This window comes from Leptidea sinapis, chromosome 46 (genome assembly GCF_905404315.1).
Source record: "Leptidea sinapis chromosome 46, ilLepSina1.1, whole genome shotgun sequence".
In the NCBI taxonomy this organism is placed as follows: domain Eukaryota; kingdom Metazoa; phylum Arthropoda; class Insecta; order Lepidoptera; family Pieridae; genus Leptidea; species Leptidea sinapis.
The window spans coordinates 4,216,737-4,244,142 of record NC_066310.1 but is presented as its reverse complement, the minus strand read 5'-3'; the positions used below and the strand labels follow the sequence as shown (position 1 = coordinate 4,244,142).

Here is a 27,406-nt window from a genome sequence, read left to right as displayed (position 1 = left end):
AGCTAGTTTATATTAAAACAACAAATCTTTTTCACAAAGATTTTTCTGCCAACTATACTTAATAATAATAGTACATTACGATACAAGTGCGCAAAGTAGGTTGTACCCGCACAAGCGAAGCGAGTGCTGGATGTCCTACGTGCGCACGAGTATCGTATACTATTTTTCCTATTAAGTTGCGCAAAGTTAAACCACTATAATTATTTTCAAACATTCCCGCACGCTCAGCTACATTCCCGCACGCTCTTGTCAACGTGTGGGAAAGTGGTATTGCGCAACGCGAATGATGCGCAAAATTGAACTTTGCGCACGATAATAGGAAAAATATGTTAGTTATTAAGTAAACTCACTATTATCCAAACTGACTCTTATAATATATTATATTTAGACATAACCGACAAGAAACCTTAGCAAAGTATTTTGATATGTACAACACAGTGTAATATATTTTACATAACTCGCAATTTACTAAACTCATTACAATAAATTGAAAATATTAAAACTTAAAATACATGATAATCTATACCAAAGAAAAATATATAAAAAATTTAAATATAATATCGGTGTCTTCTGTTTAAAAACTGGTTTGGTATTGCGCAACGCGAATGATGCGCAAAATTGAACTTTGCGCACGATAATAGGAAAAATATGTTAGTTATTAAGTAAACTCACTATTATCCAAACTGACTCTTATAATATATTATATTTAGACATAACCGACAAGAAACCTTAGCAAAGTATTTTGATATGTACAACACAGTGTAATATATTTTACATAACTCGCAATTTACTAAACTCATTACAATAAATTGAAAATATTAAAACTTAAAATACATGATAATCTATACCAAAGAAAAATATATAAAAAATTTAAATATAATATCGGTGTCTTCTGTTTAAAAACTGGTTTGAACCTTTAATCAAATAGAAATAATTAAAAATTAATCACCCACGTAAATAAAGAACGAGCTATATATACCCGGTGCGGTTTTCAATGCCATTCTAAGTATAAATAAAAAAAAAATATTATATAGATTTTTTGAGAACTTCTATAAAGTTTCATCACAATCTTAACAATTGCTTCGGACCGCATACGAAACAAACATACAAATATTGATTTGTAAAAGTATCTAGTTACATTTTAAATTCTATTCTTATTAGTCAAGTCACGGGTTACTCCGTTTTATTTCCATAGTAAAATTCTTAAGTATTGGTCTCCGCTGCGCTCCAACTAGATACCGCACTACCTAAGAACAATAGCTTCTTTATTGCGGCAACTGTTAGCAGCTTGTGTACGTGGCATCTTGACACTCAATGGCATCTTTCAAGTTTTGTAACATAGGTTTCGTGTTGTTTTACATTGAAAATAATAAAATATTCTTACTGACGATATGCGATCCCAGTGTCTTTCTTATTTCTTGTGGTATTATTTTTAGAAAGTTTTACTTTTCAACCCGGCATTTTAGTTTCAATTATTAGCAAAGTTTAACAACCCTGACCCAATACATATAAGGCCTAACATAGTCAGTACTAAAATATAGTCTTACTAGCTGCCCCGACAGACGTTGTTCTGTAGATAATAAAAAAAAAATACTGTTTTATAGGAATTTGCCAATAATATTTCAAAAGATCAAGAATTATTTTGTAAAATATGCTCCCTGTTGTAACAATGAAATTGTTTCACAGCGGAACTGTCAAACCGTGCGTCACTAAATTCTCTCATAGAAAATATGTCCATACAAAACAAATATTGAAAATAAAAATAATTATGGGTCTCAAATCGAAATAAAAACTATACTATCTCTCATATTGAACCAAACTGCACTCCATGAAGTAATCCCCATTAAAATCCGTTCATTAGATTAGGAGTCCATCGCGGACAAACAACGTGTCACGTAATTTATATATATTAAGATATGTGCAATAAAACATGAATCGTAAACTAATGAATATGTTATGCATTGAACTGTATATTTATATGTATATCCACGATACGTAAATCATTCGTTCAGTCTTCTTTGATTTACCTATTCGTTCTTTAATAAATGTCAATTCTCATATCATTTGATTTAACTGCAATTCTAAATTGGCCTGAAAATATCAAAGCTAGTTCTAACAGGACATCCGTTTTATTTTTATGAAAATAGAGACGAGTAGGACGTTCACCTGATGGTAATTGATACGACCTGCCCATTACAATAAGGTGCCGCTCAGGATCTCAAATTAAAACCCGAAATTTCTGAGTGGCAGTCTCATTAGCCCAGTAATTTCACTAGCTACGGGCACATTGCTGCTTCATGGCAGAAATAGGTGCCGTTGTGGTACCTTTAATCTAGCTGGCATCCTGTGCAAAGGAGCCGAGTGCACTTATGTCATGTGAAATAATCTGTGAGGTAAACAAAATATATTCCAATAACAATTTGAAAATTATTTTGATTTAGGTTTAACAACCAATGAGAAAAGAGTCAAGAAAGTTTTCATGGGAAAGTGGTCTCTAAGGTGAAGACTCTTAATACTTCTCCAATGTGATAGTGGAATGTACGCCAAGCTAGTTTTTTCCCAACATTCGTTATGTAGTGAACACAATCTTCTTCCAGCCATCAAATTCAAACATTTTTATTCAAAATAGGATATGATATTACTACTGAACTTACTTATTGAAAGTCAAAAACTACCACCCATTTAAAAATGTTTGCCTCGGAACTTAGAAGAACGGAAGCAAGAAACTTCTTTCATATTAGAAATTGGTTACAAAGTAATATCGTACAATTGAACTTATTATTTAATAGCCTGAAGGCGGTCGCTCCAATCTCAATCTGTGGTATCATTAAGAAAATCATCTATGTGGTAGTAACCTTTACCACACAATCGTTTTTAACAATTCTTTTGAATTTCGTAATACATTTGTTTTGAACATTTTCTGGGATCTTGTTGTAAAAGCATTTACATCGAGAAAAACTCACTAACTCGACTAAGCCGAGTAATAGGCATTATAAGCTTATGTCTTTTCCTCCTTCATTCCTTCATCATCCTAATAATAGATCGCGTTTAGTTCATAATAAAAACTATACCGTATCAAGTAAACAAAAAACGCAAAATTCCAAATTCTTTATATTGTAACCACAATGAAATTAGACAGCTATGACATGACGGCTACCCTTTTCGAATTCAGGTAGGGAAAAAACAGTAAAGATTTTATAAGGCTGTCAAAATTAATTGTAGTTTAGGATGAATCAAACAAGCCTTTGAAATTTTATAAGGCTTAAGTTTTTGTTTGAACGCGTCGATCTCTGGACTGTACCAGTAGGATTAGAATAGTTATTATTGTATACTATAGTTAGTTACATTTATGAAGAAAAATATCGTAGTAGTACAGAACAGAAGAAGATTTTTTCAATGAAAATAAGTGACGAGACGAGCAGGATGTTCAGCTGTTGGTAATTGATATGCCCTGCCCATTACAATGCAGTGCCGCTTCGGATTATTGCAAAACCTGAAAATTCTGAGCGGCACTACAACTGCTCGCCTTGAGACATAAGATGTCAGGTCTCATTTGCCCAGTAATTTCATGATGAAGAATAAATGATTAATAAAAACAGAAGAGATAAGATACCTGTAGACAACGAGGTGTAGAAGCAATATTTACCAGTGTCGCTTCATTACTAAATATTACAATTTTATACAATATTCTAAATTATAAATAAATTACAAAACTTCACTGATATTCAGTTCATTTTCTTCAAAACAATTTACAACACAGTCACTGTACTATATAATGCATAGTCATTGTCGCAGACCTTAGAAATCCGTGTAGGGGGAAGTTGTGGCGATATGTCATCCCCCCTCCTCAGTGCTAGGGTCGTGCTGGGAGGTTGCTAGTCAGACCTGCCACGCGGGAGCTGACCGAGTGTTTCCGTTGGTCGTCAGCTCATTGTCGTGAGCGCCTGTTTGTCGACGAGGTGTTTTACGCAAGTCGGACACGAATAGGAACTGGAATAGAAAATTAATTGGTCATAAGATAATTGTTTTGAGCGGATTTTTAATCCACATATATAACAATTTTAATGGAATAATACACAGTTTTTGTTAAAGGGCTTAAAAGGCATTTATTTTCTCAAAAGGAATCAATCCTTTAGAATTCTTTTTGATGTCATTTCTAATATACTAGATACTACTACCGCTTCGGAAACTCGGCGCACTGAGAGAGAAGAAGCGGCGCAAGAAACTCTCCCAACATTCTTTTTTTGCGCTCTTTTTAATAAAATATAAAATATTATATTGTCATTGCTGTTACTATAAAATAATCATAATCTAGTCCCAGGCTGTCGGATCACTTAGATATTCAGCTGTGGAGTAGTAGGATTAACGACAGAAGTATTTTTTAATAAAACATTTAAATTTATTTATAGAATATATTCTATAGAACTAACCTCTATTTTGAGCAATTCACGTACACAAAGTGTTAAACAAATCGCGAGTGTACATTTACTGTGTTGTCAGCAACTTATAATTAGAGCACTCTTATACAATTTTATTGTAAAATAGAAATAATATTGTTTTTTAGTTTGGAATGATAAAATATTCACACTCATTGTTCATTCATCTGATTAAACATGGCAAAATTATTTTACACAGTGACATTAGCTACTGTCAGTTGCCTTCGTCTCATTAAAAATACGACTATAAATTCGAAATTCGAAACACGTACAAGAATCTTTGCGGATAAATTCGCGGTCTAACAAGAATCCTGTCACAAAAGACCCTTTTTATCGTAATAAATAAAATTTACTGAAACTTAACAATAATAATCGTGTTATAAGTAAAGCCATCGATAATTCCGTTTCGGTTCGTAACTAACATTTCTCGGTGATGCAATGTAAGTGACATAGTACTACGTACCTATTACATCTGAACTGGCTATAAAGCACAAGAAGAGCGCAAATTCGGCAGTGCTCATACTAACAATGTCCCTACAAATTCATTACCTCCTTCAATGACCAATAGGTATCTTTTCCAACCGTTTACTAGGTTCCAACCAATGTTGGAATCGAGTAAAAACTAAGTATAAATAGTAAATAGGTACTCGCTTCTAAATGGACGATGCGTGATTTCGGTTTTTTTTCCATTGGTTAGCTAGCCACTTTTATATATTCGAGGATTAATTAATTTATTTATTTAAAATACATTGTGTTACATGCACCTTAGTTACTAAACAAAATTGTAGTACTCGTAAAAGTAATTGCACCACCAAATGGATTATACGCCTCTAACGCTCTAACAACTTATGTAGGTAATCAATTATACTGCTTTGAATTCCTTTGGTGTTCATGGTTGCTTACTTGCACTCAGACGTAGATAAAATGTTCACATTAGCTACTTTTTATTAGATGGGGCAGACGGGCATCTTGCACGCCTGGTAGAAAACCAGGCGCCTTTGGAAATCCGCAATAACAGAGAAGAAGGGGTGCCTTGCCAGCCTAAAGTGTGTATGTTCAAATCAAATCAAAATCACTTTATTCATATAGGTCACGGAAATGACACTTATGAAAGTTAAGTAAAATATATTTTCTTATTGAATCTACCGCTACTTCGTAAAGGGTTGAAATAATGAGAAGAAGTCGAAAGAAACTCAGTTCTAAGCTTGAAGCTACCTAATTCGTATCTGTGCGGTAGCCGGCAGAAGATTCCACAAAGCTGCCAATACCCCGTGTATTGGACTGAATTAATGTAATAATAATTTTGACTCACACAAATTATTTTGCGCCAATCTAGGCACAGCTTCTATGGGCTGCAAGACTACGATATACCTATTTAATATAATGTACTAACTTAAAACATACATAAACACAAATAAATAAGCTGAATTCGAATCACTTCTCACCACAACAACGGCATAGACCAGTCCGATAGAGAAACCGGCGAGGACGTCGCTCCAGTGATGCTTGTAGTCGGAGACGCGGGACATCACCGTGTACCACGCCATCATCAGCATCGTGAACTGGATCCCGTGCCGCAGCAGCTTGGACCCTCTCCACACGAAGCGCTTCTGGAGGTACATCTGCAATGAACACACACTTCGGTCACAACTCATCTCAATCCTATAAGTTGTTATCAATCTTACCAGTGGGAGGCTCCTTAGCACAGGATGCCGGCTAGAGTATGGGTACCACAACGACGCCTGTTTCTGCCGTGAAGCAGTAATGTGTAAGCATTATTGTGTTTCCGTCTTTAGGGCGCCGTAGCTAGTGAAATTGATGTGCAAATGAGACTTATAATCGTATGTCTAAAGATGACGAGCGCAATTGTAGTGCCGCTCAGAATTTTTGGGGAATTTCAAGAATCCTGAGCGGCACTGCATTGTAATGGGCAGGGCGTATCAATTACCACCAGCTGAACGTCCTGCTCGTCTCGTCCCCTATTTTCATAAAAAAAACGACTCATCCCAATCATGGAGCCGTTCTCAATCTATCTAAGGTTGATAAAACTCAGACCGCAGAGGATAGATTAAGGATTTCCATTTGTCACCGACATACAATCCGCCGCACATACCGCGCGTGGGCATGCGTACTGGATGTAAAAAACATTAAAAGTAGATTAATCCTCACATTAATTTTAGCAGTTTTGTAGTGAAACTTCTTTAGAATCGTTGTGATTTAAAACTTGATAAAACGAAAAAGCGAGACGATAGAGACGCAAACATTTATATAGGTATGTACCTAGTCTCGCACTTAACAATGAAACAAAAAAAATTAACAAAGAAATGTGTGTGTACTCATGTATAGGTACACGAATAGCGAATGAAGGAACCAACTTCACCCTATTACTTTTGTGTCACAGTGATGCGCGCGCATCTTAAAATTTCACTCTAATCATTTTTTCATAACGCGCCTAAAGAAGTATAACTTCAAAAACTCACACCACAGAGGATAGATATTCCGTGACTATATAGTGTGCTTAAATCTTATATTTATAATCAACGTACGACTAGGCCATGGAAGAAAATTAATTGTGTTTTCAGTAGGGTGCCTAAGGCGTGTCTAAAGTCATATGCGCGTAGGCAAAAGTGTAAACGTAACAGTAGCCCTGGGCACCTATTACGAAAATCGAAATACGTAGTTTCGGTCCGAAACGAAAGAACGACGAACTTCGATTTAAATCCTATTACCAAAGTACTTCGGATCCGTATAGTGCGGACGTAATTCGTTTCGGAACTATAGACATAAAAAAATTGTACAAAGATGATATGAATGTACATACTTATATTACCGGTAAATCGTGCCAAAACCGATAACAAATTAGAAATTTACAAATAAGTTTTTCGTTATGTTAACATGTATTTAAATAATGGAATTGCTTTATATTCCGTTTAAGTTATCTATTTAAAAAATAATCCTATTTTACTGCAAGAAAATATGCTTTATTAGTTAAATTAAATTTGACGTATCATGTCATCTATTGCATTATATTTTTATTTAGTCTGTGGTAGTTTAACATACTTTCGCGGTTTTTTAGTTTAAATTTTTTCTGAAGTAAAGTGAAAGTTATATATATGCGAGTAAGTATTATTTAGAATAGAATAGAATAGAATAGAAACATTTATAGTGGCTTTATTAGTACAATCTCTTCACAAAGTTTTTCAAATAAAGTATGATTATGGCGATAATTCATAACAATTTAGGGAATCAACCATCGGGAATTTGTTTATTTAATAAATATTGCCGGAGTCGACGTCGCTCTCTTGCTCTTTCAAGGTTTTCTTCGTACAAGAAGACCTCTTCGTACATTAAAAAACGTGCCATTTTATAATAAAATAAATATGTTTTATCTAAAACGAAACATATAAGTCTGTCGTTAAAAGTGACGTTGTTGTTACGACCATAACAATGTCAAACAACGAAAACGTATGTGTCGAGTGAATTTAGGAATAAGCTAAACGAAAGACAAAATGTCTAATCTCGAACTTCGTTTCGATCTTCGGATTCGAAACACTTTCGTAATAGAAAAATGTACGATCCGTCAACCGAAACTTCGTATTTCGATTTTCGTAATAGGGCTCCTGTTACCGAAATATGAAGTTTCCGTTGACGGATCGTACATTTTTCTATTGTTCGAAAGTGATTCGGCTCCAAAGATCGAAACGAAGTTCGCGATAAGAGATTTTGAGATGAATAAGGTCGTAACTACATCTTCACTTTTTATGGTTATGTCTATGTTTCCGAAACGAAATCCGACCACACTATTCGGATCCGAAGTTGTTTGGTAATAGTTCTTTCGTTTCGGACGAAACTTCGGCTTTCGATTTTGGTAATAGACCTCCAGATCTATTTAGATTATTACAGTTAAAAGCTTAGATAGAAGAACATATTTATTATTGCTTCATTTATCAGAAATCAACCGTATTGACTTTACTGGTTCTCGCACAAGTTATATATCAATAGATGTTCACAAAACTGGTAAAAGATCACACTTATCCAAGTCTTTCTTTCAGAACGTGTACTGGATCTTTAATCTACATGCAACGGGAGGTGAAAAAGTAATAAATAACCTTTGTTTACACATTCGTTTAAGTACCTTGGCCCTTATTATATCTGTCAAAAACGACTAAGAATGTATACAAATGCCTCCAAAATTATGTACATTTAACTTTCCAGCTGGTGTGAATGTAAATGGAACTTAAATAGAATTCCGGAGAGCTGTTTTTTCTGATTTCTGTCGCCTAATTCAACATTCGCCCTACCAGCCACAAATTAGGATATCATCCAAACCATCTGAATGTATGGCGTTCCTCTACAGTAGGGTTTTCAAAGAAGTTTCTTCAATGTACAATTTAACTATGCAAGGGGCTTCCTTGTGTGGTGTCTACCGGACGATATGCTTGCTATGGGTACTACAAAAAAAAGCAAGTACATCTTTCGTATAAGCCGGCAACCTGTGATTCCTCTGGAGTTTTCATAGAGTGCGGGCAACGGCTAGCCATAGGTACTATGCGTTCCCTCCCCTTCCATAAAAAAATAAGTATTCTCTGTACTTTTTCGTAAATTGAAGGGTTTCTACGTCAAGCTAACATATTAATGCTTATTTATGTCATTTTTTTTTAATAAGCCATGGCAGACTTTAGCAAAACAACCTCTGATATTTATGCTTTACAATTATTAACGCTTTTCTTTTCCCAAAGAGATTAAGGAGCTACATTTGTCACGGATATACAATCCGTCAAACATACCGCGCATTGTCTCACCGACGCGTGGGCGTGCGTACTGGTTAAAAAAAAAAGGTAGATTAATCCTCATCTTAATTTTAACAGTTTTTTAAGTGCACAGGCATAATTAAAATCAAGATAAATATAAAGTAATACTGTGCTTAATAATCGTCACTACTGTTACTAATTTCCGCAACCCACAGTAATGGAAAAGCGTTTATTAGCTTCCTCATTTTCAAATAAAATAAATTCTTCATTATATTAGGTTCACTAGGTTAGTATTTAAAACTTCCAAGAAACAAAACAAATAAGTATTAACTTTATTTGTTGATAACTACAAAACGTGCAACAAATGATTTTGAATAAAAATATTTGAATTTGAATAATGATCTTCGACGTTAATTAGTATACTGTCGGTACTGTAAGCTCAAGGCAAAAGAGGAGAACTGCGCGGGTTAGTGGTGGAGGGGTCGAATTACAGAGTTTATATTTTATTCGACCGTGGCTTACCTTTTCATTCTTGATGTACTCTTGACTCAGGCGCTTCCTATACTATCCGCATATTTTGTAGCATGGTTTACCGTTTGCATTGTTAGATTGGACGTCGTATAAAAACAAAGCCAAAATATGGAAAATGCAAAAGACAATGTCGAAATCCGCCCCAGAGCCGATGAACATGGGACTTACACCATAAATATATTATTTTAATTGTTGTTGAAGCAGCAGTTGTTTAAAATATTTTTGGTCAATAAGCAGCAATGTAAAACATTAATTATTCATGTTTGGGTTTGATTCGGACAGTGACAATTGACACAAGACTAAGAAGATAAGTGTGCGTACGTTGTCTTTAAGCACACTTTTGCCGTTCCGCCATCAAATCAAATCAAAATAACTTTACTCATGCAGGTCACGGAAATGACACTTATGAATGTCAAAAAAATGTTTTTCTTATTGAATCTACCGCTACTTCGTAAAGGTTTGGGCTAATGAGAAGAAGTAGCAAGAAACTCATTGCCACTCTTTTATATCAATATTTATACTTATTACAATATTTATATCATCAGACTGCGAATGATATGTCCTATGTGTATAGAACAGAATACTCACGGCGAAATAGAGCATAGTGTAAGCGGAGAAGGAGGAGTGCCCGCTGGGGAAGGATAGCCTCATCTCCTTGAGCAGCTTGGCATCAGCGCCCAAGCAGGTGAACTTCTCAATGTACCGCCATCTGTTCTCCTGGAGGGTGCAGTCTATGTCCGGCTTACATACCTGGAAAGAAATAAACGACTTCTTTACCCAAAGGACAAAATAAAGTGCAAATATTCAAAGTACTTTAGAGCTGGGGGCCTACTCCTAAAATCGATATTCGATAAATCGTGGCATTAGTCGTGTCGAATTCTACTCTTAGTTACGTCGTATTCAATGTCGAAACGATGATTGAACGAACGAAACATTATTCGATATTATCGGTCCTAACCCTACTCTTAGTTGAAAATTTCAGAGACGAATATTCGAATTTCACAAATAATCAAACGTCACTTTTACGATAATCTCAACGACACCATCTAGGCTGTCGTTGCTATTATCGTTTCAAGTTGTATAGTTATATTTGCCATACAATATACATAGTTAATAAATATTATTAAAATAATTATATGTGATTTACTATTCAAGAGGATTTTTTTACTACTAAGTTATTTAAGTCATTTTGTTGATCGTTTATGCGTAGAAATAATGCAAATGGCCGCCTGAGAAATAGGAAGTCGACGAGAAGGGTTGAGTTACTTTTTTTACATTTTATTATCCGCGAGTTTTGTATTATTTATTCAATTTTAAATGGTCATATTATATTCATTACATATTTTTTTAACATTTACATTATGTGTAAATAATACCAAATTGGTGGTGCAGAGTCTGGCATGGTCCTTAGCGCCTAAACTATGTTTTGACTTTTGACACTTCACAGCGACAACGCACAGATAATGTTTAGGTTTGAACATATTACATTCACACTAACATCGTAAAAAAACCAAAATATTAGTCTATGGTAACGATAAACGATAAGGAATTCGAACATTTGTTAGAATACAATAGTTGCGATATATTCGGAGTATTATCGTATCGTTCCGAATGTATCGTTGTCGATTTTGCGAGTAGACCTCCTGTATTGAGTGGTGTTTTAAACGCCTCTTAAATCTTTAATCGCAATAAAAGGTGAAGATTTATAATTCATATGTCCATTTTATAAGCTCAAATTAGGATATCATCCCCACCATCTGGATGTGTGGCGGTCCTCCACCGGTTTTCAAGGAGCTATCTTCCAGGAACTACATAGCTGTGGAATGAGCTTGATTGTGGGGTGTTTCCGGGACGATACGACAAAGGTGCCTTCAGAAAAAGCGCGTACACCTTCCTTAAAGGCCGGCAACACTCCTGTGATTACAAGAGAATGTGGGCGGCGGTGATCACTTAACACCAGGTGACCCGTACGCTCGTTTGTCCTCCTTTTGCATATAAGAAAAAGCTCGACAACGCTCCTGTGATACCTCTGTTGTTACAGCAGAGTATGATCCGTTGTTATTAAATTCATATACAGTTGAATAAAAAAAATTGCACAAATTTACTCAACCATTAATAATTGCTTCAAAACCTTAGATTAATGATCGGTCTCGGCTGCGCTTCAACTAGATACCGCAATCAATGGCGTCTTTCAAATTTTTTAAAATACGCTTCGTGTTATTTTACATTGATATTAATAAAATACAAAATAATTAATAATGATATGATCCCAGTGTCTTTCTTATTTTTTGTGGTATTATTTTTAATAAGTTTTACTATGCAACCCGGCATTTTAGTTTAAATTTCTTAGTGGCAAAGTTTAACAGAACATGTGGCACGTCAATGGGCATAGTAATAGTTCCCGTACTTTGCGCTGCGCCTGCGGTATCTAGTCGGAGCGCAGCGGAAACCAATCCTTAATTTAAGTTCATAACTTAAATTAGTAAGTGAATAATAATTGGTGTCGCAAACTTAAAAAAATAATAAAAAATCTTGTTGTCGTACACGTCGAGACAATTATCTTATATTGGGACCGGTCCTTGAGACCATAAATTGTGAGCCAATTAATATTTTGTTTAAAACGATCGCTTGAGTGATGGCTGGTCCGCCGCGGGCGCCCGGGTTGTCCCACATACAACGCAATTTGTTTAACAATGCTATCTCGCTGCTTGTTACGAGAGGAATTACTTAGCATGTGAGGGCTAAGTGAATAGCGTCAGCGGATAGCGATACAAATAATCTCAAACTCACTTTTTCATCTAGGACAAGGAAATTACACTTCGGAATAGATTGAGCTTTCCAATAAAAAAAGAATCATCGAAATCGGTATTGAGTTATTCGTAAATTTGTCGCGCACATAATTATCAAAATCAGTTCACCCAGTCGAAAGTTCTGAGGCAACAAACATAAAAACAGGGCATGCATTGGTTTTCTAGCAAAGTATTATGAAACGCTGCTTGCTTCGTATATGCAATCTGTATACTGCCTGCGGTAGGTACTAAATTAACTTTAACACAAGTGCTATATTTATTTAGGTTCATAACGAGGTTGGCACTCCTAATTGCCTATATGATATGCAGGCCCCTGCATAAAAAAAACATACCGACTTGAGAACCTCCTCCTTTTTTGAATTCGGTTAAAAGAATTATTAATACTGCGCCGTGACAGCCCTATATTTTGCGAGCCCCTACTTGACTGGTTGATTGACGTGACTGTATCGCGCAAAAATAAAAGACTCCTTAATAATACGTTACTCCGTACACGTCTGTAAACAGAGCCCTATTAATAATACACTCGATTGTATAATCAGACGGCCTGTATTCAAGGCATGTCGCTATTTTGTTTTTAATTTATCCTTGAAGAACTTTACAAAACTCTATACGGTGCAAGTAATAACCACACCATTATTTTATTTTTGTGCACGTTTCATAAGTTACGCGGTGGAAGTAGCGGATTTTTAAGGCCGGAGACCGAGCCAATGGCCTTGAGGAATCGAGCGGAGCTAGGTAACCTCTCTCGCACAAGATCGCCATAGTTTTAATTCGGAATTAGAAGCATTTGAAATTCATTATATAAACATTCAAAAACATCCTAAGGTGTCTTTCATTTTTAAAAAATACCTCCACCAAGAGGCATCTTTTCAAAAACAGTAGATTATTCTGAGTATGGACACACACTTTAAAAACCTTTTTTTGGCGACAGCTCTTTTTATGACACAAAAAAAAGACGGTTCATTTATTAAAAATATTATTATATTACATAATATTATATCTTTTATGTTAGATAAACAGCCTTGAAATCAAAGCTGCTCAACTTTAGTTAGCTTAAAATAAATTAAGTTAATCAATCGAATTCTACGATCATTGTTATTTTTGAAGTCGTGTCAGTCGGATTAATTAATTAGATAGTATTTTTTACTATTTATTTTTATACCTTTTAGTGCATATTATAATATCTATTGTTTTTGAATAGTGTTTTTGAAGTTGGTTGTTTGTTTGTTAGTTATTTTTTTGTTTCTAATTTTCGTTTCATTAAGGCCAATTTCACACCGAGCCAAATGATTCGTTCAAATGTGCAGGTTTATCGGACATAATGTCAAAAAGGCAAAATCCATCCGCATTATGTTGACGTCTAGAATTCTACAAGCGCGCGTTTTGCAAGAAAACTCTTGCCTAGCACAGTCACTTAGTGACTAGATTAGAGATACTATTGTATATATTTTACCACTTTGAAAGTGTCTCTCGCGCAAACTGTTCAGTTTAGAAAAAAATGGTATTAGAAAGCTCCATATCATATTTGAAGAACTATCCATAGATACCCACACGTGTGGGTTTGATGAAAAAACATTTTTGTCTTTCAATTCTAAGTATAGGGAACCCCCAAAATTTATTGTTTTGTTTTCTATTTTAGTGTGAAAATGTTAATGCGGTTCACAGAATACATCTACTTACCAAGTTTCGACAGTATAGTTCTTATAGTTTCGGAAAAAAGTGGCTGTGACATACGGACGGACAGACATGACGAATCTATAAGAGTTCCGTTTTTTGCTATTTGGCTACGAAACCCTATAGAATGGTTATTTATTAAACCGAGTTGCGACTATCGACTCGAAACATTTACACATGTTTTGAGTCGAGCCATATGTGAATGCCTGAGAAAATATGTTAGTCAACGCGAGAAGAAAATCTGCTAATTACTAGTTACTACACACGAACGTGACCAGAACAAATCGTATCATACACTACGAAGTCATAAAGGCTAATTATAAAATTTTATACGTATTTTAATGTGCCACATTAAATATTATGTTTTTAGCGCAAGTTACGATTATATTTTCTGATAAAAAACATAATTATTAAATAGTTAAATGTATGCTATAAAGATAATAGTTAAGCATTTAATCATAATAACATAATAATAAATTAATCGTTTACTGGTAGTGAAATATGTGTTAGCGGCGTAGGTGAAATATATTTTTGACAAACTGGATACTGAAAGCAATGGTCTGAAGGAAGGTCTACGACTAGGTGAATCAATCGACCATACTTGGTGTTGATATATCGAGCGACATTCAGTTCCGTGGCCATTTGAAAGAGAAGACTGCCCAAGAATGCCCAGGAGCAACGAGGAGGACAAACGAGCGTACGGGTCACCTGGTGTTAAGTAATCACCGCCGCCCACATTCTCTTGCAACACCAGAGGAATCACAAGAGCGTTGCCGGCCTTTAAGGAAGGTGTACGCGCTTTTTTTCAAGGTATCCATGTCGTATCGTCCCGGAAACACCGCACAAGGAAGCTCATTCCACAGATTTGTAGTACGTGGAGGAAAGCTCCTTGAAAACCGCACTGTGGAGGACCGACACACATCCAGATGGTGGGGATGATATCCTAACTTGTGGCGTGTCGTGCGAAGGTGGAATTCGGCGGCATGAATCAGGTTAAACAGCTCTTCGGAACACTCAGAACTTTATATTACAAAAAGAGTGTATACGCATACTGGTCAATATAAAATAACAGACTCATGTCTACCCCATTATAAGAAATTCAAAATTCTAACCCTACCCTCTATATATCTTCAAAAAATGCAAATTTGTTAAAATAAATCTACATAATTATAAAAAATAAAAAGAAAATAAGCCCCGTCGACTTCCCGAAAGATATATAAATAAATTAAACCTCCCACAATCAAATTTAGTACTATATCCATCGAGTCCTTACGTAATGTCTATAAAAATATATAATAATCTGCCAAACAAAATTCGAAGCAAAGATAACGAAAATGAATTTATTAAAATACTAAAAAACTTTTTATTAGAAAAGTGCTACTATGTCATAAATGATTTCCTAAACGACTCAAACGAAAATAATTAAAATATGGGTCTCCCTACTACGGTCTGCTGTTCGGACCGAATTGCGACACCCGAACTGGGTATCCATAATAGTGCCTTGTACAATTATAGTATTTACTCCAAATGTTATATTTAAGAATTGTATTTATGGAATTTCAATAAATTTAAATTGAAGACAAATTGACCTCTTAAACGCTTGTGAAGACTGAGTACTTCAAAGCGTAAGGCGAATCTGTACGATGGGTGGCTGATATGAAGTCTACTTTGTTAAAGAATGTTTCTAAAACTGTACTGGCTTTTACATTTTCATATATACACATACTCCCTCTGGGTGAAGCCGGTTATTTCGTAAATGTTACATCTATTAAATGCCAAAATGCTATACCATTTTGGATAGCTAAAGAGACGTAGTAGTTTTTAAAATACATTTTATTTAAAAGAAGCGCTTCAAAGTTTAAAAGTCTTAGTGAAAATTCTAAAGTTTGTCGAGCTGTCAAAATTTGCGAAATGTCAAAAATTAAGCAACGTACAGTGATTAAATTCGTTTATAAACAAGAAGCTCATGATGAAGCTGATCCTTAAAGTAAACAAGAGTCAATGCAGGGGAACCCGCGAACCAGCTAATCATTGGCTCTCGTCAGGCCTCGGGCAATCTAAGCTGCTCTTATGTGGCTGCAATTTGATGCGGGCAAGGCTTTTCATAAACTTAGCGAGGAGTGAATTACAATCCCTCACGGGTTTTCACTCTGGACATTGCAAACTTAAATTACACCTAGGGCAGTGCGCCGAAGAACTGTTGGACCTAATTTCGCCGCCGAATACCTTCGCACGACACGCCACAAATTAGGATATCATCCCCACCACCTGGATGGCGTACTCCACAGTACGGTTTTCAAGGAACTTTCTTCCACGTACGACCAAGCTGTGGAATGAGCCGTGTTTCCAGGACGATACGACATGGGTACCTTCAAAAGAAAGCCCGTACACTTTTTGAAGGGCCGGCAACGCTCCTGTGGTTCCTTTGGTATTGCAGGAGAATGTGGGCGGCGGTGATCACTTTACATCAGGTGACGCGTAAGCTAGTTTGTCCTCCTCTTTCATAAATAAAACACCTAGCAAAAATTGGCCTAATTGAAAGCTTATGCAGATTCTGTCGAGAGGCCTACGAAGCTCCTACTGGGCTCAAAGCCGTCACACTCCATGCAGAGATACAATTAAGAACTCCGGTTGTGCAAGGGTAAACTTCTCTAAACGTTTGCCCTAATCTTCTACTTTTGAATACTTCATCTGCTTTCTACCTTGAAAACATCTTGCTTTATAAACCGCAGCGTCACAGACCTTAATATTAGAAGCGGGGCCGAGAAAAGAAGTGTCTTGACATAGAAAGCGATTAACTAATAAAAAGTTTTAATGATTAATGACAGCACTTGCAAAAGCCGCAATCAGGGAAATAGTTATTTCACGACATTTACACAAATTTTACGATATGATGACCCGTGTCTTCCTCATTCACAAAAAAAAAGTTAAAGATCAGCATTAATATGAAGTCAATGGGTCTCAGCTAAATCTTATTTCTTTAGTAATCCATAATATAACCCACAGTCCAAGTACAGCGATAACAGTAACACACACCCGCAAAAGCCAGCCTATTAATGTTAATAGTTTCGCCATAAATCAAGGAGGCAATAAAGCGTGGTAACTGATAAACGGAACTGTGACACGCGGAAATGTGCGCGCTAACAGACCGTGAACACTCGGGGCTTGGTGCACCAGCTCTTATTGCGGTCATGCAGCCGGTTGGCCGAGCAGTAAGCATGGTGTCATGATACTTGACGGCAGGGGCGTGCATTGATTTTCTAGTGAGGTACTGTGGATGTAACTAGTCGTAGTTGAGCTTTGGAATATGAAGAGATTCCTCACTGTGAGTATTTAGTATCTATCGTAAGAAAAATTTTTATGAGTAATAATAGAAGATTGGTTATAAAATAACGGGACCAAATTGATCTAAATTAACTTTAACACTAGTGCTATATTTATTTAGGTTTATAACTAGGTAGGCACTGCCTAATTGCCTGTATGATGCGGTCCTTGATGGGTCCACAAATATCGGTGCTAGTGTACCGTTCCGGGGGAAGTGTTGATGGGCGTTAGTGCTGGTGACATCTCAGCCATTTTTCATGGAAGAGGACAAACGAGCATACATATGTCATCTGATGGTATGTGTTCACCGAGCTCATACTTTCTTGTAGCAACAGAGGAATCACAAGAGCGTTGCCGACCTTTTAAAGAATCTAATAAACGTATATACGAATTCAAATTCGAAAACACCACTGTTTCGAGGCGAGGAGACAATTTTTGTTTTAAATTATTACGCGTCAAACACAGTCTGTTTTTTAAGTCCCAGAATGAGCGCGATGTAGTTAAGCGGGGTTTTTGAAGCGGTATACTGACTTACGCATTAAGGCTAATTTCCACTTTAGACTAATGAACATTATGAGGGATTTGATCATTTCTACTTCTCGGTCTCCTTTATTTTCGACTTTTCTGTTTGAAGTACACCTGCAAGAATTAATAAGTTATATCTTCGGACTAATTTGCTTGCTTCAGTAAGAAACCAAAATCAATTATCTCTGCAAAGGGTTAAACTATACTTACAAAATAAGCATGTCTAAAGATTTGGTTACGAGGATACTGCGAGTGAAGGGGAAGATAGGGCTTTTTCTACAGTAATATGCAAGCAATATTGTTTTTCGGTTATAAGCGAGCTTTTACTCGGACACTACTAGGCCGATGAGACTACATCTTATACCTCCAATGACGCTCAGAATTCTGGCTTTTCGAGAATCTTGTAATTAATTAATCTAGCGCCGTATCTAGTGAGATTAATGGGCTAATGACTCTTAACATCTTATGTCTCAAGGTGACGGTGCAGTTGTAAGTGCCGCTCAGAATTTTTGGGTTTTACAAGAATCCTGAGCAGCACTGCATTGTTATCATATATAATAATTGTATCAGTTGAACGTTCTGCTCGCCTCGTTCCTTATTTTCATAAAAAAAATAATCCTGAGTGGCACTGCATTGCAATGGGCTGGGCACATCAATATCAAGTCAAGGTGTTATTCTTCACGTCGCTTCTCATAAATATAAAAAAAAGTAAACAAAGCCAAAAATCTTATCTTAAATCTACACAAATATGTTATTACAGTAGCTTCTTAAGATACTTTGAAAGAAGAAGCTACATAAATTGGACTAAAAATGTCTCACACTACTCACGCCAAGATTAAAAACTAATTCGAGTTTACAGTAAATAATTTGCATCTCACAACGCCGTGGGGCGCGGCACCTCACAGACTAGTTTCTGTCGCGTTCTCTTATTGCGAAATAAATTAACTGCAATCATATTGAAATTCGCACCATAAATTATTTGATAGAACACGGCTTTATAGCTGACAACCGATGAATACATTAGTTTATTTAAATAATAACATTTCTAATGCTGAGCGATTTGCGGAACTTAGGCGATTCGTAGACGAAGCGTTAGTTGGTTTCTAATTTGTATTTAAACGGCCTTACAAATAAACTTGGTATAAAGTTATAACTGATGATAAACAAAGAAAATGCAAAATGTTTACAATATCGTTGACAACACTGTCAGTACAATGATAATTCTGAAGTTTTCCGAATGACAAGCTGCCTTGCAAATAAACGCGGGAAACTTTATACGTCCGAACAAACCATTCGTAAGCAAAATGTCTATTTGTAAATATTTTACATATTCTTGGTTTATGCTTAGTTATAACTTTATGCCAATTTTATTTGTAAGGCCGAAAGCGATTTTCATAAGTTCAATATGATAAAAGCATATTTAAAATAAAACGAGTGTACCCACCTTAAAATGACGATACGTTGAAGAGTACGGGCGTTGGCCATTACTTACCATCAGGTAACCTATATTCTTACTTCTTATTCCATAAAAGAACTAACATGGAATCGCGGCAGTACCAAATTATTTTAATTCTGAGAATTGTTGCATTGTCACAAACTAAGAGGGAACGTCAAAAGCAGTATGATAAAAATACCAACGCCTACGAAAATACCAGAAAAGTTATTTGGGCAGGATGCCGGCTAGGTGGGTACCACAGCGCAACCCCTTTTCTGGCGTGAAGCAGTAATGTAAAAGCATTGTTGTTTCGATTAGTGCGAAGTAACTAGTGAATTTATTGGGCTAATGAAACAACATCTAATGTTTTAAAGTGACGAGCGCAATTGCCGCTCAGAATATTTAGTTCAATCAAGAATCCAAAGCGACACGCATTGTAATGGGCAAGGCGCACTCACCATCAGACAATGTCATGCTGTTCATCTAATACTTATTAAAAAAAAATCTAGAAATAATATAACATTAAGTCATGCTTTTAATGGTTTTTCATTGTTATTAATAGAGTTCAGCGGAAATCCACAGCTCGTAAAATATAATGAAAGAAAAGGTACATAAATATAGGATTGTTTGAACTCATACATCTGATTACATAAAATCGGTCGAATTGTCTTCAAAAAACCCAATTTTAATAAATAAGAAATAATAAAATATGTATGTACAGACATAAGCTTATAATGCCTACTACTCGGCTAAGTCGAGTAGCAAGATTTTTGTGGGGCGATGTATATGCTTTTACAACAAGATCCCAAAAAATATTCAAAACAAAAGTATTACGTTATTCAAAAGAATTGTTAAAAAACGTTTGTGTGGGAAAGGTTACTATAACATAAATGTCTTTCTTAATGATACCTCAAATTGGGAATGGAGCGACCGCCCTCAGGCTATTAAATAGTAAGTTAATTGTACAATGTTACTTTGTAAACATATTTTAGATGAAAAAAAAAGCCCGCTGAGTTTGTTGCGCCCGTTCTTCTCAGGCCTGTGGCATTCATTTTGGCATGGGTGGTAGTTTTTTTTAATAAACAATAAGTGATGTCACATCCTATTTTGAATAAAAATATTTGAATTTGAATACTCTTGCTAACGGTTCTGATAAATTGGGAATTAAATTATCAAGTCCGATATGAAGACATTAATCATATAGTTGAAAACCATGAGACTTGTTCAGTTGGTGCCCCGAGCGATAATTTACATTTTTTGTAATGCATAATGAATCAATGAGTAATGACCTTGCGGGACAGGCACCGAGAAGTTAAATAGGTACGAAATAAGCAGTTTTCAATGAGTTTAACTGGGAAAATGCCTTACTGTCTGACTATAAATAACAGTAGCGAATTTCTTTTTTTAAACTTATACTAACTTATACCACCAACAGCATACGTTTAAAAAGTGGTCATTTTAAAATATATTTCTGAAGCATCATTACAAAATAGTAGTTGCTTTTTGTTTTCCTGTAAATGAAGCGCCTTTATTTCATGCAAATCTGTTACAAAATTAAACGAGTAACCGTAAGTCTAAAAAAAAGGGTATTTATTGTTGTTTCTACAAAACGCTTTCGAATAGGCTTATGAGTGATGATTACTTGAATCAAGAAATACATTATTAACTTGTATAAGTTATCATATGTATGAAAAATGTATCTTGAATATGTTCAATCTATTAAACGCTCTTGAACAGCCTTGTGTGTGATCCGCCTTACTTGAATCAAGACACACTTTATTAATTTGTAGAAATAGAATTGTATTCGTTCACAGAGCACCCCCGACAATTCGAGCAGTTATGCGTTGCACGCGGGCATTAGGTTCTAGCTGATACTGGGGTGCGTCCGACCAGAGGTGACAACAATACAGGCAGTATCTGGTGTTCCTGCGCTTTTGGAGTGCGCTAGAATTTAGGTCAGCTTGAAGTATTACCGTGATCTATTAATGACCCCTAGCTTCATTGAAGCCAATTTGGCTTCCTTGACACCTTCCAGATGACCTGTAGACATGACCGGACGTGGTCTTCATAATCTACTCGCAGCCAGAGAGTACACCCTACCCTTGAAATTGCCGAAACATTGACAGCAGTTGTCCTCCCCAATAAACACACCTACCCATATTATTATTCTTTCATTATTCTGAGCGAGTGAGGAACTTAATCCGAACGAGTCATTTAATGAACTTCTAGCAAGTATTTTTTTACGATTTAACTTACGAAACTACTGTTTTGTGAGTTGTGGGTGACCAAAAGGGTTTTTTGATGTGACAGAGTCATGCTGTCGACCGATAACTACAAATTATAAATTTATAATTTGTTAAAATTATAATAACGTTCGAATAACACAAAAATAGTTGTATCCTATTATATCCTATCCTTGGTATTTCGTAATGGATGCTAAATAATGGTAAAAAACTATAATTGTGTGGTATTCCCTATTAAAGGCTTATTTTTTTCGTTATTTGAATGTTTAGCACTTCAGTCATCACTAATCAGTAACCAGTGTATCGCGCGTCTTCTGGGCAAATAGATTATGTGTTTGCCTTTCGAAGGAATCAAGCTGAAATGGACACTTTCTACTGTATGTGTATGTGTGTACATGTGTAAATTATGTTTTTAAGTTTGTTAATTGTTATTGCTTTTACGGTAAATGTGACATTTAGTTTTTCTTTGAAGTTTGCGAACACGGGTGAGTTATTTAGAATATAAAACAAGATGCACAATATTGAATTTACAGTTCAGTTCATTTATACCGAAATAAAAAAGTGTTCGTAAGAATGAACATAGAGAATTTTTATTTCGTCGCAAATAATCAAACAATTAATCAAAGGTGAAGCCGACAATCCAGAGGTCAATGTACGTCGTCTGTACAGTACTGCTAATTCTTAGTATATTTATTTTAATATTTATTTTGTTTGAAAATTTCACTTTTTCAATTTAAAGTTTTTAATTAAATAATTAATTTTGCGATAGTTCTGTGGACTAGTATTATCTATATTTTTATTTATTTCATAGGTATACAGACCATACTGTATAAGTAAAGAAAAATTATTTAAAATATGAAGCTTCTATGAAACGCTTTCGAACAGCCATGTGTGTAATCCGCCTTAAATGAATCAAGACATACATTATCAAATATATTTACATAAATTCGCAACGGATAAAATCTAAACTATCACTCATTTTATTGATTTTAAATCCAGGTACATTTGCCAAGTAAATATTAAGTGACTTGTTAAACAAATGCAATATTTAATTTGCGATTGTAACGATAAGACATTCTAAACGTTTATTATGACATCAAACTGTCAAAAACAATGACAATCAATCTGACAAGACAATACTGGATTGACTCTACTGTAGATATTAAGCCTTTTATTTGTTCCATACATCTTTTAACAAAGAGGCAATGATCGAACCGGGGACCCCGTGATTAAAGGGAAAGGTTCTATCCATTGAGCCACCGACGTTTTTTTAGGATATTCTGTAAGTAAGTTGACTCTTAGAGTGGGATCGATAGAGCGTAGTTAGACTTTGCTGAGATATTAATTAAGGAACACTTTTTTTTTGAAAATAAGGGTCGAGACGAGCAGCACGTTCAGCTGATGGTAATTGATACGCCCTGATTATTGAAAAAACCCAAACATTCTGAGCGGCACTACAACTGCGCTCGTCACCTTGAGACACAAGTAAAGTCTCATTTGCCCAGTAATTTCACAAGCTACGGCGCCCTTCAGACCGAAACATAGTAATGCTTACATATTACTGCTTCAAGGCAGAAATAGGCGCCATTGTGGTACCCATAATCTAGCCAGCAACCTGTGCAAAAAGGAGCCTCCCACTGGCAAGTTTGGCTTCCACTTTGCTGAGTGTGATTAAATTCAAACTTGAATGTTGCATTGGGCTGTCTCATGTTAAGCTCAGCAAAATTTAATATGTCAAATGACTATAAAAACGAAAGATTATGCTAAGTTTACACTCAGCCTTAGTTCAGTTTTACGGAAGTAAAGTCTGAGAAGAGTCTAAGTACGTTCTATCTCAGCCTTAAATGCTAATTAAGTACGTAAATCTCTTTTTTTTCTCCTGTCATAAAAGAAATACCTACATCAAAGTGTATTAACAGATATTAAACTAAAATTATCACACGAACAATACAATTCGACCAAATCTTATACGACAAAAAAAAAGAATCACACTTGGCCGGTTTCCTTTTACAGTGAGACTTATCCATAACTAACCTGTGCCATCAATAATTCATTACTCATTAATCTGTTGATATAAATCAACCGGTAGCCAATAAAGCGATTGACGTCAAGCAATTATATGCCTTATTGATAGAACGGTAGAGGTAATGAATGAATCTAGTTGTCACGATGACAGTCATGTGTTTGTCTATGCCCGAGATTTAATACGATCCTATATACGGTTTGACTATTGTCTATCTTTATTACTAATCGAAGTTCGTGAGCGTTCGATAAGTAGGTGCCCGATTCTGCCTTTGAAATTGTTAAGCGGTTAATATACAAATTTAATTTTAATACCAACACTTATAACCTGCGACTCTCGAGATATGCCCCGGCGCTTAGATTTCATTCCTAACTGTTTCTTCAAGTCTCGAGCTGTAGCGACACTGACACATCTATAGTAATTACACTTTTTAGTATAATTACCATACTTACATATATGAAAACCTTAGACAACCACCGATGGACATCTGCAACACCAGGGGTGAGAGACACACAAGTGATGCGTTGCCGGCCTTTAATTTGGTAGTATGATCTAATGATCTATGTTTGAAGGTCCCTTAGTCGTATCGATTTTGGAAAACTGAAGCCAGTAATTGATTCCACAAAGTGGCTGTGCGAGGCAAGCGGGTTTTCACAAATCACTAGTAGGATTCTCCATTCTACATGATGCCGGCTAGATTATACTACCACAACAGCGCCTATTTCTACCACGAAGCAGTAATGTGTAGTTTCGGTTAGAAGGGCGCCGTAGCTAGTGAAATTACTGGGCAAATGAGACTTAGCATCTTATGTCTCAAGGAGACAAGCGCACTTGCAGTACCAATCAGAATTTTTGGGATGTTTATCCTGCCGAATCCTTTGCGGCACTACATTGTAATGGGCAGGGCGTATCGTATTACCATCAGCTGCACGTCCTGCTCGTCAGGTCATGTCATACAGGTAGAAATTCTTCACTTCAAAAATATTCATAACTAACGCCTTTTTACCATTAAAAACCCACATTTTCTGAATGTTCCAGCCTTGACCATTTATCTGCCAACATCTTACTCGCTCGTTGCCGACTGACGTATCACATTTAGCTAAGCTTAACATAATATAAATCACTATGTAAGTGTTATGCGAGGCTTAATTCATTTCGTCTAAAGTTTCATAACACAATCCAACGCTGTGCCACCAAATAGCAACGTGCAGGAAATGAAAACAAATACACAAATTTGGTAAACAATGGGATTTGCTTCCAATTTCAGCTGCATGTGTTTAATCGTAGCTTTCGTAAAGTATGCCAAATGTTAGTTGAGCGGGAACTTGAGAAGTTGAAGAGTCCGATCAATTTTATCTTTTCTACATACATCATTAAGAAAGTAGCAAATTGCGAGGTAGTGCCTACTTACATATGCCTGGGGGCACTGATTTCAAATAATGGCGGCTGCATAGACGAAATCAAAGGACGCATGGCAATCTCCAGATCGGCTATGGATAAACTGAGGAAAATATGGAAGGATCGCAATATCACAAAAACCACCAAAATACGACTTGTGCGGCTCTCATATTCCCCATATTCCTCTACGCTGCTGAGACATGGACCCTACGAGAAAGTGAGAAGAAAAAGATCAATGCTCTTGAGATGTGGTGCTGGAGAAGAATGCTCGGTATACCGTAGACGGAATTCCGAACCAATGAGTCCATTCTTCGGGAGCTCGGCATCAAACAGAGGCTGTCAACTACCGTACTAGCTCGCATTCTCACTTTCTTCGGGTATCGCGACGTGGAAGACTCCATAGAACGCTTAATAGTGCAGGGTAAAGTCGAGGGCACTAGACCACGAGGCAGGTCCCCGATGAGGTGGACGGACCAAGTGAGGCAAGCTGTCGACGTTACTCTGCATGAATGCACGAGAAGAGCGGCAGTTCGCGACGAGTGGCGTCGCATTGTGAAACAGATCACTAACCTCGACGTGACGACCAGGACCACTCTGACAAGGGTGTAACGCCGAAGAAGAAGACTATATACATCTGTAGGCTCTGTCTGTTGCATAGATTTAGAACAGAAAACGTATAGCTTATTTATTTATTTGGATTAGGGTCTACCAGCAGTTATTACAATAAAACTTATAAAAAAGCAACAAAAGTGTACAGAACTATTACTAATTGTATAACCAACTAGCTGACCCAGCAAACGTTGTATTGCCATCATAGTTAACATTAGTAGTTATTCTACCAACTGTAGCTAAAATTAAGTTTGTTTTTTACCTCCTGAGAAAGTTAGAAAGATACAAAGATTCTAATAAGTTATTCATTTTAAACTAGGCGGGGAACACATCAAAGGAAAAATAAAATTGTTGTTTATTTTTTATTCTGAACATTTTCATATTTATTCACTTTTTAAACCTTCTCTGGACTTCCACAAATAATTCAAGATCAAAATTAGCCAAAACGGTCCAGCCATTCTCGAGTTTTAAGCGAGACTAACGAACAGCAATTCATTTTTTTTTATATAGATATAGGTTAACACCGTGCATGCATTGATACTACGGTTAATACCGTAATACCTAACTAAAAGTTATAGTACTTCTACATTACAAAATTTTAGTACAACAACAAAAACAAAAATTTTGTGAAAATAAGGGACGAGACGTGCAGGACGTTCAGCTGATGGTAGTTGATACGCCCTGCCCATTACAATGCAGTGCCACTCAGGATTCTTGAAAGACCCCAATAATTCTGAGCGGCACTACAGCTGCGCTCGTCACCTTGAGACATAAGATGTTAAGTCTCATTTGCCCAGTAATTTACTAGTTACGGCGCCCTTCAGACCGAAGCACAGTAATGGCACACAGGCGCCGTTGTGGTATCCATAATTTAACGGGCATCCTGTGCAAAGGAGCCTCCTTTAAAGAAGGTGTACGCGCTTTTTTTGAAGGTACCCATGTCGTATCGTACGGAACCACTGCACAGTGAAATTCATTCCACAGCTTTGTAGTACGTGGAAGATAGTTTTCTTGAAAACCGAAATAAAATGATAAAACAGTGATTGAGTAACAAACATCCAAACGTACAAACCGTGAATATCTTCGTATCATTAGACTAGAAGATAAGATAAAACCTTATGATCTCTTGTGAAATCGTGTCAAGAAGTCAACTTCACAGGAACTCTCGTGTCTGTATGATCCCGGCCTCGCAACCTCCTGTCTTGTCCCTCATTAGAGCTGTCTTTGTTAACTTTAAGAGTAGTCAAGGAGCTACGTCGTTGACGGCAAGTGTCAAGATTATATATCGTCTAACAGCCTTACAAATAAAATTGAAAAAATATTATTAAGTTAAAAATTATAAAGTTATAACTAAGCAAAAACCAAGAATATGAAAGTGTTTACAATTAAAAGACATTTTGTTTACGAATGGTTTATTCGGACCTATAACGTTTCCCGCGTTTATTTGCGAGGCAGGTCGTCATTCGGAAAACCTCAGAATTATCATTGTATTGACAGTGTTGTCAACGATATTGTAAACATTTTGCATATTCTTTGTTTATCATCAGATAACTTTATACCAAGTTTATTTGAAAGTCCGTAAATCTTTATAGTAAACTTTAATTTAACCCATACTTATATTACTTCTGTTTGTGACTTTATATTTGT

The 27,406-nt window shown here is 36.1% G+C and overlaps 1 protein-coding gene across 1 annotated transcript in view; it reads right to left on the bottom strand.

The window, feature by feature from the left end:
• Window positions 1–1,309: 1,309 nt before the first annotated feature.
• The window catches only part of LOC126977994 (putative phosphatidate phosphatase), a 120,712-nt gene continuing 94,615 nt past the window's right edge, over window positions 1,310–27,406 (bottom strand). The window contains exons 4-6 of the mRNA XM_050826728.1: window positions 10,307–10,468; window positions 5,882–6,058; window positions 1,310–3,990 (exon numbers count right to left, since the gene is read on the bottom strand). Coding sequence (XP_050682685.1) covers window positions 3,880–3,990; window positions 5,882–6,058; window positions 10,307–10,468 — 450 coding nt within the window. The 3' untranslated portion in view covers window positions 1,310–3,879. The remainder of the gene's footprint in view (window positions 3,991–5,881; window positions 6,059–10,306; window positions 10,469–27,406) is intronic.